Raw genomic sequence first — 12728 nt, 5'->3', positions numbered from 1 at the left:
GTAACGTTCACTAGGAGTTGTTTGAAGAGTATCTCGTCTCTTCCTTACCACCTTTCATCAGCTTCTCATGGGCAGACCACCACAACTGGCTTCACAGCTTGCCAATTGACCCTCCTGGCTGCTGCCAGTCATCCAAAAGGCTAGGCACAATCCCACCCCATGACAAAATCCTTCAGAGATTCTCCATCTCACAAGACAGATGCTTCAGGACAAAACAGAAACTTTCCTGATTTACTTCCCCGCCCACCTGTTTCTGTAAAAAAGTATGTCTTTATTTCTCCACACCTCTGCAGTGACTTTCCATTCCAGTGAGAGGCCCTCCCTATCCATGTACTAACCCTCACTTCTCCAAAAGCCAGATTCAAAACAAGTTTAGATGCAAGGTCACTTCGATCACGAAGCTTTTCCAACCATCTCCAGACTGCCTGAGGCCGCTACATCTTCATGCCACTGGTGTACCCCTAACTCATAAAGAGCAAGAGGTGGTTCCTGTTTGCTCAAAGCAGCCTCCTAAGCCTGCTCATTACCCACTAGACACCTGCTTCAGGAACTAAAGACACCAGAACCCAGTCTCGTTATTTTATAGGTACACTGCATTTATTCATAAAGAGGGAACTATGTGACTCTCAGAGGTAAACAGCACACATTTGCAGTTACAGAATAAAAGGATGAAGGACAATGGAACATGATGGAATACTGTGGCTCCTGATCATCCACCACCCTTCTCTATGGTAAGCCTTCAATGAGTATTATTCCTAACTGTCACATAAAACCAACAATGACTTCAGTGGGGCAGCTCCACATGACTTCAACTTCACATTAATATCTGTTTGTTTCTAGCTTCCTAAGTCGAAGATTAAAGAGCAATGATTTCACTTAATTATGTAAATTATACTGAAAGAAACCAACCTGGCTCAAATAAGTCAATATACCCTTCACTAATTTTTAAGGTAGAAATTCAATCATCTGTCCAAGTCTAAGTGATTACATAGTACGTGGATTTTTCAGTTTGCAATAGTTAAATTTTAAAACTTTGATTATTCTGAATTTCAGCAGCAATAAAGCTTGCCTCTTATAAACAGTAACCTTACAAGAAGTTCAAAGTCAAACAAAACAAAACACTATGCAGTGTAGCACTGTTAGAAGCTATTATAGTAACATGGTTTTATGTAAACCGACCTGGGTCCGAATGGGAGGGCGAAAATGTGCCCAAAGTGTCTATATATATATCCGTCCAACTTCTCCAAACTGTCATCCTCTACTTGGTACTCCTTTATTCCCTTAAGGTAACCTTTCACGGCATCAACAAAGTCGGCGAAGAGCTTCTGGTCATGTCTGAAGACACCATTCGGGAAAAAGGGACTGATGAACTGATCCAGTTCTTTCCAGTGGTGAAAAGTATCCAGTTCATTGAGTAAGTACCACTCAATCAGCTGTCTGAAGTCATTTATCCTGACAGATTCTTTCCCAGCACATTCAAACTTGGCTTTGTACGGATGTGAATTGGCATTTTTTCTCATTTCTTCGGAGTGACTGGCCTTTTCTCTCCCTCCATCCCTCTGTGCAGAAGGGCCTCTGCAATTCTGGTTTGGGTTTGGTGCCTCGTGCTGTGAGTACGAAGAATAACCATAGGCTGTTCTTGGTCTTTCAGTTGCTGCTTCTTTTGAAGCCCCGAATCTCTTACTGCCCTTTTCATCAAAGATGTTCTTGGTGGTATCTTTGAAATGTCGAAAAGTAGACTTAACTGAATCTGAGAACTTCTTCAGATTCTCCTTCACGGCTTCTTTCGCCTGCTTGATTTTTTCTTTATGATGCTTCACAAACTCTTTGGTAGAATTCTTCATAGCATCAAACGTTTCCTTAACTGTCCCCAGAAATGTCTCCTTGGACTTGCTCTTAGCCCTGTGGCTTCCTCTGCTTCCTCTCTTCCTCCCTTCGCTCTCCGACCTTCTGCTTTGATCCTTGGCCTCAACATACAATCTTTCCCACAAGTCAGACCGCTGCTGCTCAAAGGTTAGCTTCTGCTCCAACTCAGCCAGCCTCTGCCGCAACAGGGCCACCTCCTTCTCTTCAGTCTGCTGGCCGCCGCCGCTGGCAGAGTCTGCGTGGTCCCGTGCCTGGCGAGGGACCGCCTGCTCCAGTTCTGCCCGCAGAGCCATCGCTGTGAGCTGCTCTCTCTCCAGGTCCCTCTTGAGCGTCTTTGCTTCCTCTACCAGAGTCTCCCTTTCGTTAAGGAAACTGTTCGTTTTCCGTTTTTCCTCTTCTAGATACCGCTTAAGATCCTGGTTCTCCCTAACTAACTGGGTACTTGTGCCTTTATCCTCCAACAATCTAATCTGCTCCCTTAGCTGCTGTAACTCTTCCTGTAGTGAAGACAGGGCTTTCTCCTCCTTCTCCAGAGATATTCTTAAATGCTGGTTTTCTGCAGCAAGATTCCTTTTCTGAGTTGCAAAGGTAATCTGCTCTGCTTCGGTAACGGTCCAACACCTTTCAAGGTTTTCCTTCAGTGACTAGATGGTTTTTTTGAAAGAGAAATGCCAAGTGCTTAGAAAATCTAAATCTTTATCATCTAACAACCATAACCTTTACTACCCACCTATGTGTGTATGTATATGAGCATACACACAAATCTTCTGGGTGTGGCTAAACAGTATTAAGACTTGGAAAATAAATACTCAATGCCACTTGTCATTTATCAAGATGCTTTCATTCTTGAAAACAAGGGAAACTACAAGTGTCACGTGGAAGAAAATGTGTAGCAGGCACTCTGTGTAATCAGGAACACTGATGAGGGAGAAGTCAAACAAGGACAAGCTAGGCAGAACTCCACTCATCTCTAACAGACTACAGGGCTGAGTACTTACTTACTAGCAGACCCAGGGCCCGGATTCAGTGCTAATGCTGCATCAGATTACACACACATTCGTAAACTGGAAAGTGAAGGAAGCTCAGGACAGGAGCTGGCCTGAAAAGCTGCCTACAGAGTAAAGAACTAAGAGTCTTCTATGTATTCATCTGAGACAGGGTCTCTCTACAGAGCCCTGGATGGCCTGGAACTCACTATGTAGATCAATTCCCAGCAACCACATGGTGGCTCACAACCATCTATAATGAGATCCGGTGCCCTCTTCTGGCCTGCAGGCATACATGGAGGCAGAACATTGTATACATAATAAATAAATAAATCTTTAAACAAACAAACAAACAAAACACTGTAGTCTGCAGGATGGCTCAGCCTGTGGAGGTCCCTGCTGCCAGGCCTGATGACCTGAATTGGATTCCCTAGTACCCTCTGTGGATCTCAGAGTTCTGACTCCTGAAGTTGTTTTCTGATCTCTACATTTGTGCATGCAAAGCACTCATGCTCACACAGAGAGCAATTTTAAAAGATCTTTGAAAAACTGGGAAGTGCTGGCACACGCCTTTAATCCCAGCACTTAGGAGGCAGAGGTAGGCAAATCTCTGTGAATTTGAGGCCAGCCTGGTCTACAGAGCGAGTTCCAGGACAACCAGGACTGTTTCTGAGAGAAAACTGTGTCTCAAAAACAAAAACAAACAAACAAATAAATCTTTGAAGTTAGATACTTGGAATCCAATTTGATCTGCTGGCCTTGTTACTTAGTCTATCTGAACCTCTTTCTATTTCTAAAATGAAACAGATGACTTTACTCACAAGAGTGCCAAGAGAAGTTATGTGATGCATACCAATGTAACAGGTATAACAATACTGAACAACTCACTAACATTTTTATTTTTGTTGTTACATTTATGTTACATTTGTGTGTTTTAAAGTCTGTCTGTAGGTATGTGTGTGGAGATCAGAGGACAACCGAGTCTGCTCTCTCCTTCTACCAAGCGAGACCTGGGGACGGAACTCAGGTGGTCAGGCCTGGAAACAAGTTTCTTTACCTGCTGAGCCATCTCACGCGTCCCAGTTATTTATCGATTGATCTTTATTGTGACTGTATCTGAGTAGCTCAGCTGCTGCCCTCTACTGTTTGTCTGTTTTTTCCTTCTTGGCTTTCTGAGGCCGGTGGTGCTAAATTAAATAGCCAGGCTAGTCTTGAATTTGGCCTGATTCATACTGCCTCAGTCCTCAAGTGCTATGATGGGGTTATAGTGTGTGTGACCACACCTAGCTCAAACAATTATTTCTACATCACTACTGGTTATTTTTCTTTCCTCCCCCCATCTCCTTCTTATTTTTATTTTATGTGCCTGCACATATGTCTGTGTGAAGGTTTCAGGTCCCCTGGAACTGAAGTTACAGACAGTTGTGAGCTGCCATGTGGGTCCAGGGAATTGAACCCAGGTCCTCTGCAAGAGCAGCTAGTGCTCTTAACCGCTGAGCCATCTCTCCAGCCCACTATTAGTTATTTTTCAATGTTTAATTAATACACACCTTGAAATCTAGAAAAGACTCTTGTTCCTGCTGGCACTGCAAGAGGTAATCCTTCACATCATTCAGCTCATCTCTGTGGATCTTTCTGACTAACTGCTGACGCTTCTGAATCTGAATTGTGCCTGAAAGAAAAACCATTTGGTATAGCATGACTGCCACTACTCAAAACTGCACACAGCACTCCATCAACACTAGCTACTTAACTTAAGGGCATTCTTTTCTTAAAAAACAAGCAAACAAAAACCCTCACAATGTGACAGTGTTAAAGCTCAGGCCAAGCAGACTAATAATGCAGTTAACTCATTCAGCATGCATACAGGAACCTCTATGAACTCAGTCAGCACACACACAGGAATATCCATTGTTAACTCAGCACACACAAGAACCTTTACACAGTTCACTATCCTTCCAAAGAAAAGCACAGGCTACTTTAACAATGACAAGAAGCAAGTTCTCCTCTTGTTATAATGAAGACACTCAGCTTTCCAGTGAGACCTCTGAAGTGGTTCAAACCTCTTTAAACAGAAAAAGAAGCCATCAGTGGGTTTCTTTTCCAAAGATCAAGAGTCAAAGAAAAATGAAAATGTACGCTTCTCAATAATTTGCCTACAGGATACTGAAGTGTAGCACAGGAAATGTCTAATTACAAACACCCATCATTCTCAAAGTCAAATTGATTTTTTTTTAGACAGGGTCTTAAGTTATCGAGGATGGAGTCCAACTCTCTATTTAGCTGATGATACTCTTGAATTCCTGATTCTCCTCCTTCTACTTCTGAAAGGCTGAGATTACTTTTTTAAAAATTCACTTTTTATGGGCTGGAGAGATGGCTCAGAGGTTAAGAGCACCGTCTGCTCTTCCAGAGGTCCCGAGTTCAATTCCCAGCAACCACATGGTAGCTCACAACCATCTGTAATGAGATCTGGTACCCTCTTCTGTGTACATAATAAATAAATAAATCTTAAAAAAATAAATAAATAGCCGGACGGTGGTGGCGCACACCTTTAATCTCTGTGAGTTTGAGGCCAGCCTGGTCTACAGAGTGAGATCCAGGAAAGGCGCAAAGCTACACAGAGAAACCCTGTCTCAAAAAACCAAAATAAACAAATAAGCAAATAAAAAATAAAATTCACTTTTTGTGGGGGAGGGGACACATGCATGCCAAGACACAAATTCAGAGGTTAGGAAAACTTGCAGGAGTTGGGAGATGGGGGCACATGCATGCCAGGACACAAATTCGGGGGTCAGGACAACCTGTAGGAGTTGGCTCCTTCCTTCCCCATGTGTCTCTCAGGGATCAACTCTGGACATCAGGCTTGGAGGTAAGCACCTTTACCCACTGAGCCATCTTGCTGGCCCCCAAAGCCAACTCTTACCAATTCTTCCACAGGGCTGTATGTAGCTCAGTGGAGGAGCCTCTAGCTATGATCTGTAAGGCCCTCAGTGTACACCCAGTTCCTGGACAATTCCTTCATATTAGACCTTAAATTCAAAATGTTCTTATGCCAAGACAAGCTGTTTGCATGCTCCTCCTACATGTGTCCTGCACAAGAAAATAAACCAAAGAGCACATCTGGCACCTAACATATACAATACACCACCAAACCAGAGAGCACATCTGGCACCTAACACATACAGGAGGCCCACCACTACAAGCAGCAGTTTAAACAGAGGATGTAACAACCCACTTGAACCCCTCCTACAGAGCTTGAAACCCACGTGTGCACATCCCTCACCAGTAAGGGAGTGGAAATTTGGGTCAGTGGTAGGGGTCCAGCACAAGATCTAGCTACTCCACTGTCTAGCAGGACTCTTCCCCTGGGGAACCCTCTATTTCAAACGGGAAGCAGCTAGCACACTTCCTGAACTCTGACAGACTACCAATGCAGAATCCAGGCTGGGACACCTCACTGTATTAGCCTCCTCATCCTCCTCCCTTCAGCCTAACGGCCAAGGCCTTCAGCACCACTCTATGGGCCACACAACGCACAGCAGCTCCGGCTGACTTCTCACTTCCTGTAGTTTTACTTGACTTTAACAGCCTATATTGTCCACTTTAAAACACCCGTTTCCTGTATCATCTAGACAGTGTTTGTTACTGTTCCCAGGGGCTTATTTTAGAGTTTCAGTTGCTGGAATGGTCTACTCCCCTTCCTGCTTGTCATAAGCTTACTAACAGCCCATTCAAGGATAACTTAGTGAGCTCATTCAACATGGACTTTAATGCCTGTTTGTGCTGTGTAACTTCCCGTTCACTTAGTTACGTCCTCAGAAGCGCTGGACAGCCTGTCAACACCTCCATCTGAGTGTGAGAAAAGCAAGGAGAGAGGTACTTCAAGTTCATGTAGATTTTTATCTTTTTCTGAACTTCAGATGCACTTTTAGAATCTGAATCATGTCTAGTCCACCGCATTGCTCTTCTGGTACAGACAGGAAAACCCACACTTTCATGGAGTCAAGGCTGGCTGGGTTCTGAGTAGATGTTTATACCAGGTGGCTGCTTATGGACACAGATGTTGGAGAAAGGCTTAGTTTGGAGCTCACTGTCCAGCACAGAATGAAGTCCTGTCCTGTAAGTGAGGTGACTGAAAGGCCACTGGGGTCAGGGCTTAGAGTTACTGTGTAGACTCACTCACTTATATACTGCATCATCCAGGGTTCTCATGCTGTGATAGGACTAATGTGAAAATGTACAGGAAGATATGTGTTAATTTTGTTAAAGCTAGCAAGCAAGGAAACAAATTTTCTTGGTTTTAAAAGAAGTGTTCTAAACTGTACTTTCTAAAAATATTCCAAAGTCATGCAAATTGTAAGATTCTAGTGCAGTCTGAATTAACATTGAAGTTAATATCTAATGCTTGGCTTTTAGTAATAAAAGATTTTAGACCCTTTCCCTTGTTTCCTTCATGTTTACCTGTAGAGGGAAACACACATAGAAATACTGACACATTTGCTTCCCCCATCAACACAGGCAAGCATGATTCAGAACATGCTCACTAGTGTTGTTCAAGGAAGTACACACAGCAGGCCTTCCCATGAGCCCAAAGACTACCTCAAGTTGAACACAGAAAACATAGGTCTGACTTTAACAAGTATGGGCTGCCCTGCCGTCTTATTCCAGTACCACCCTCTCTATCTAATACCTTTACCACAATCATGAAAGAACACATTGTTGAAAAGAACTACCAAAACAGAAAGTTAAGAATAGGTTATGTAGACCAAGAAAATTAATAAATCTAAAAGCAGTTTTATATGGGCCAACTAAGATTTGTCAAGTTACCAGGCATGCTGGCATAGACCTTTAGTCCAGGACGTGGGTGGTAGAGGCAGATGGAGCTCTGTGAATTTGGGACCAGCCTGTTCTACAGAACGAGCTTTAGGCTAGCTAGAGCTACACAGTCAGTTCCAGGACAGCCAGGGCTAGCCAGAGAGACCTTGTCTCAGACAACAATAACAAAGGAGTTCTGAACTTGACAACATCTGAGGCATTTCTTTCTCAAGTACCTGCTCCGCTAGGCAGTCCTGGTAGCACAGGTCTGTAATCCCAGCACTCGGGAAGCCAAGATCACCAGTCAGAGCTCAGCCTGGGTTACATAGTAACACCCTGCACCAAAACCAAAAAATAAAAAATAAAAAACAAAAAGAATAAACTGAACTAGTCTATAAAGTCCAAAAGAACAAATAGGAACACTTAGTTCTCAGACTGTACAAATACAGGCCTTGTGTTGGCAAGATGTCAGGGAAAGATGGTTGTGGTGTGTAAGCCTGGAGACCTGAGTTCAATTCCCTGAACCGGCATAAAGGTACAAAAGAGAACTCCAGAGATGTCTCCTGATATGCCGTAGTACTTGTACTCAAATGCACACACTCGGACACACACAGTAATAAGTGGTTAAAACTTCCCCAAAAATCTGGTTGGGGATTTAGCTCAGTGGCAGAGCACTTGCCTAGCAAGCACAAGGCCCTGGGTTCGGTCCTCAGCTCTGGGGAAAACAAAAAACAAAAAACTTCCCAAAAAATTACAGGACTTAAAAGATTCAGTGAGATGTTCTTTTTTTCTTTTGGCTTTTCGAGACAGGGTTTCTCTGTGTAGCTTTGGTGCCTGTACTGGGTCTCACTCTGTAGACCAGGCTGGCCTCAAACTCAGAGATCCGCCTGGCTCTGTTTCCTGAGTGCTGGGATTAAAGGCTTGCGCCACCACTGCCCGGCTTTTCTTTTGGTTTTTTCAAGACAGTATTTCTATAAGTAGTCTTGACTGTCCTGGAACTCCCTCTATAGACCAGGCTGGCCTCAAACTCATATAAACAGGAAGGCAGAAATGGATGTCACAAACAACTTCTGCATGCAACCTCAAGGTATATATATCTAGGTTTTACTGTGGAGGGGATATGCCATGACAGTTTGCCAACATCTGTATGACTGTTTAGAAAGATCATACTAACAAAATTGAGATTCATGGCTGAGTGTTCAGAAAGATATTTATATACATAAGCTATTTAGAAGTCATTTATCTAACAAAATAGTTTATTATAGACCAGCTGTATAAAGATTTGTAACTACTCTAACAAAAGAAGGCAGCTCAAAGTAGAAATAATGAACATTAGTTATTGAACATTTCAAATGCAATTTTCTGTTTTTGGTTTTTGAGATAGTATCACACACTATTCAAGGTTGTCCTTGAACTCTTGGCAACTTTCTTGTCTCAGTCTCTCAAGGGCTGGGATTATAGATGTGAACCACACTCTGTCTACCATTATGTGACTATTTCGCTGGAATTTAAATTCTATGCAACAAATTATAACAATCTGCCTCAAGGTAATTTGTTTTTCCTGTGAACCCAGGGTCTTAAGTTGAGAGTCTCATGTCTAGGTCTCCTACATGATTACCATATATACCAACTTATTACCACATCCAACTTCAGATTTGTATTTTACTTTAGACAGGTCAAAGCAGCTGGCTAGCCTGGAATGGAATTTGTGAATCAGGCTGGCCTTGAACTCAAAATCCTCTGCCTGCCTCTGGGATTGAAGGCATGCAACACCACACTCAGCATCTTCAGGTTTGTATGAGTGTTCTGCCCACATGTATCCATGTGCACAGAGTGCCCTAAAGGGTCAGAAGAGGAGGGTAGACCCTTGTAAGGAGTTACAGATGGGTTAGGTACTAGAGATTGAACCTGGGTCCTCTGGAAGAATAGCCAGTAGCTCTTAAGCACTGAGCCATCTCTCAAGCTCCAAATCCCCAACTTCACATTTTTAAATCTTCCATCTTCTTACTTAGAAAAACAAAACAAAACAAAAAAGCTACAAATATGTTAAAAGTCCTTATTTATACTTGAGAGTCTGATGTAGGAAGATCACAGGTTGAAGACCAGCCTGATCTTGTCTCAAAAACAATAAATAAATAAAAATTGTTAATGTTTTGTTTTGGGACAGGATCTGACTATGTTGCCTAGGCTAATGTCAAACTCTGGAGCTTCAGCAATCCTCCACTCTGCCTCCTGAGAAAAGTAGCTAACTATAGACAGAGACAGGCCATTATAACGAACACTGACTTTTTTTCTGTGTGCCATCTTGTCCTGCTGCTATAGGCAAGTGGCTTCTGCACAAGGTCTTTCCGAACACTTACCATAGAAATGTCCAAATCCCATGCTGACAGCAATCACCAAGGCCAGGATAACACATTTGTTGAGACCACCACTGAAGTGTCGTTTACTCGGCTCCTTGGAGGATTCCTCTTCCGGTTCAGCAAGTGGTGGCTCCTCAGACTCTGAGATGGAAATGGTCTTCTTCCTGTTGCGGCGGCGTCTAGGGGCAGGGCTGGGCTCATGGCTGGTGTCATCGCTACTGGATTCCTCATCACTAGGCTGAGATGAAAAGACTATTTTAAAAGAAAAATGTTGGTGTTTAGGTAAACATTCTCAGGAAAGGCTTCCCAGTAAGTTATGATTTGAAATACTCAATGCTTGCCTTACTTGTCCTCTAACATGAAAAAGCCAAAGAGAAACACAAACAAGAACCAACAGCAAACCAAACACAGACCAACTGTAGTCTAACTACTGTTACTCCCGCCTCTGCCCGACAGGCTCCTCCTCAAAGCTCTGTCCTTCCCCACCCTATGGCCTAGAACAGTTACTCCTTGTAGACTAGTTCCACCTTACAGACAGAAACAAATATTTAGTTCAGGAAAAAAAGAAACCCTGTCTTTTCACTCATTCAATTCACAGTTATGTGAAGGAATAGGAAGTCTCTAAGTACTTCCTGGTCCGGATAATAAATAGGTCTTCCAGATCCCTACCCCACCATGCAGGTCCAAAGCACCACAGTTCAACACAGGCTCCCGAAGTCAGGTGACCCTTCCCTCCGACTGCCACTCTTACCAGAAGGTTGCTGATTCTACCCTCTAGTAACTATGTCAGCAGGAGGGAGCGCCACAGCAGCTGCCCCGAGGCCGAGGCCGGTCTGGTGCTGATGCCTATGCCTCAGGAAGGAACGGTAAAGGACACACAGAGGACAGAGAATCTCACAAACACTCCACTCCAGGAACACAAACGCACGCCCCTGGAAACACCACTTGCAGCTTTTTGCATGTCACTTCTTAACTCCATTCCATATTTCAACAAATTATTGACAACATTTGGTAGTAATCTCTATAGCCAGTTAGAAGTAAGGATAAAATGTGAGTTTGACTTTAACACCGAGCTCCAAAAGAGCTCACACTCATGCACCAGAAATGCTGGTCTTTCAGAAAACAGGCTGTTCATGCCACAGGAAAGCTGGTGTCTACGTCAGGCAATGCTTTCTAAAGATCAAGTGTAGGGAATTTAGTTCCTGTTCACATGACAAAAGAGACTCCATCACTACTGAATGAACACATGTCCTAATGCTTAGTGACATGGTGGCCACCAAGGGCATCAGTGTCGTGAATCCTCATGCCCAGCACAGCTCTGGTTATTCTTGATCACTAGTTTTTCCAAGATGCCATGGCCTCACGTCTCTTAGATAAACGAGACTGGAAGATTTAAAGCAAGCATTACATAGTATAAAGGCATTCAGATCACAGCTGGGGTATTGGATTCACTTTCTGACAGAATCAGAGTAAGTACATAGAAAAGCAAAGCTTTCTCCAAATGTCTTAAAAATGTCTCCAAGCTTTCATATATAACACATATTGCCTTCATATATATGAACAACCCACTCCATCGATATTAAGAGTCATTAACTACCTAATGACTCCATCCACATAATAGTGGAAACATCTGGATTTCTAAACTTCTGTACGGTGTAATCTGGCCCACAATCCAAGCAGCAGGCAGTGCAGAGACATGCAGTAAGCTCGGCCAGCCTGTCCGCGGGATCCCTGGGATCAACTCTCCAGAGCACTCAGCATTGCAACAGTAACTGACTAGGCCCAGCTGAGAAGGCGCTCAGCATCAGTCACGCCACCTTGGAGAGCGAGCTGGCTAGGAGCACGGAGTTTCAGCTGGTCATCCCATGCCCTTATGCACTCAGGGATCTTCCACAGCTTCTCCCACCACCTTTCTTTTGTGAATAAACAGGAAAGAAATGTATAAAGCTTTATTGTAAGTCATAAAGGAAAAACTGAAAATACAACGTTCATCAGTTAACACCATCATCTATGTGAGATTAAAATCCAGTGCGTCTCTTCAGAAACACACACAACACAAACTTCTCTAGAGCTTCTACCTTCGCCTTCTGAGGAGAAAGGCTGGTCAATGGAAGACAGGAGTTTCCTTAAACAAACGAAAGCTGAATGAATACCTATTAGAACCATACAAAAACATGAAGCTGAAAAGCTGTAAGGATAAAAAAGAACGGGAGAGACCATAATAAGGTAACTGAGGAGATTAAATCATCCAATGTGCCTGGCTGTACAGTATTTTCAGTGTAGCCTAAAATTTATCATTATTTTTAAACATTTTGTTATACAAGCAATTTGATGAGAGGGATTACAATAGATTAAAAAATGCTTAAACTGGGCATGGTGGCCCACACATTTGATCCCAGCACTCAAGGGACAGAGACAAGCCAATCTCTATGGGTTTGAGGACGAACTGGTCTACAGCAAATTCCTGGCCAGTCAGGGGTCCACTGTGAGACCCTGTCTCAAATAACAAAAAAACCAAATGAACACAAAGAGGAAAAAAACAACTTAATATTTCTGTTAACTAATTCTGAAACAATTTCAGATTCTCAGGAGGAAATCAAGTAAGTCAGAATCCTAGGCTTAGAGGTGCAAGTTCCCCTCAACAATGTTTAGCCTAGCCCAGCAATGGCGGCACACGCCTTTAATCCCAGCACTAGGA

At 43.2% G+C, this 12728-nt stretch overlaps 1 protein-coding gene across 4 annotated transcripts in view; it reads right to left on the bottom strand.

Moving 5' to 3' along the window:
* The window catches only part of Ccpg1 (cell cycle progression 1), a 58834-nt gene that overhangs the window by 26047 nt on the left and 20059 nt on the right, over positions 1 to 12728 (bottom strand). For all 4 annotated transcript variants that reach the window (XM_036192639.1, XM_036192637.1, XM_036192640.1 and 1 more), the window contains exons 6-8: positions 10031 to 10282; positions 4403 to 4524; positions 1180 to 2510 (exon numbers count right to left, since the gene is read on the bottom strand). In XM_036192639.1, the coding sequence (XP_036048532.1) occupies positions 1180 to 2510; positions 4403 to 4524; positions 10031 to 10282 (1705 nt within the window). The remainder of the gene's footprint in view (positions 1 to 1179; positions 2511 to 4402; positions 4525 to 10030; positions 10283 to 12728) is intronic.

This window comes from Onychomys torridus, chromosome 7 (assembly GCF_903995425.1).
Source record: "Onychomys torridus chromosome 7, mOncTor1.1, whole genome shotgun sequence".
NCBI classification, from domain to species: domain Eukaryota; kingdom Metazoa; phylum Chordata; class Mammalia; order Rodentia; family Cricetidae; genus Onychomys; species Onychomys torridus.
The sequence above is the reverse complement of the archived record's forward strand: the minus strand, read 5'-3'. Positions and strand labels throughout refer to the sequence as shown.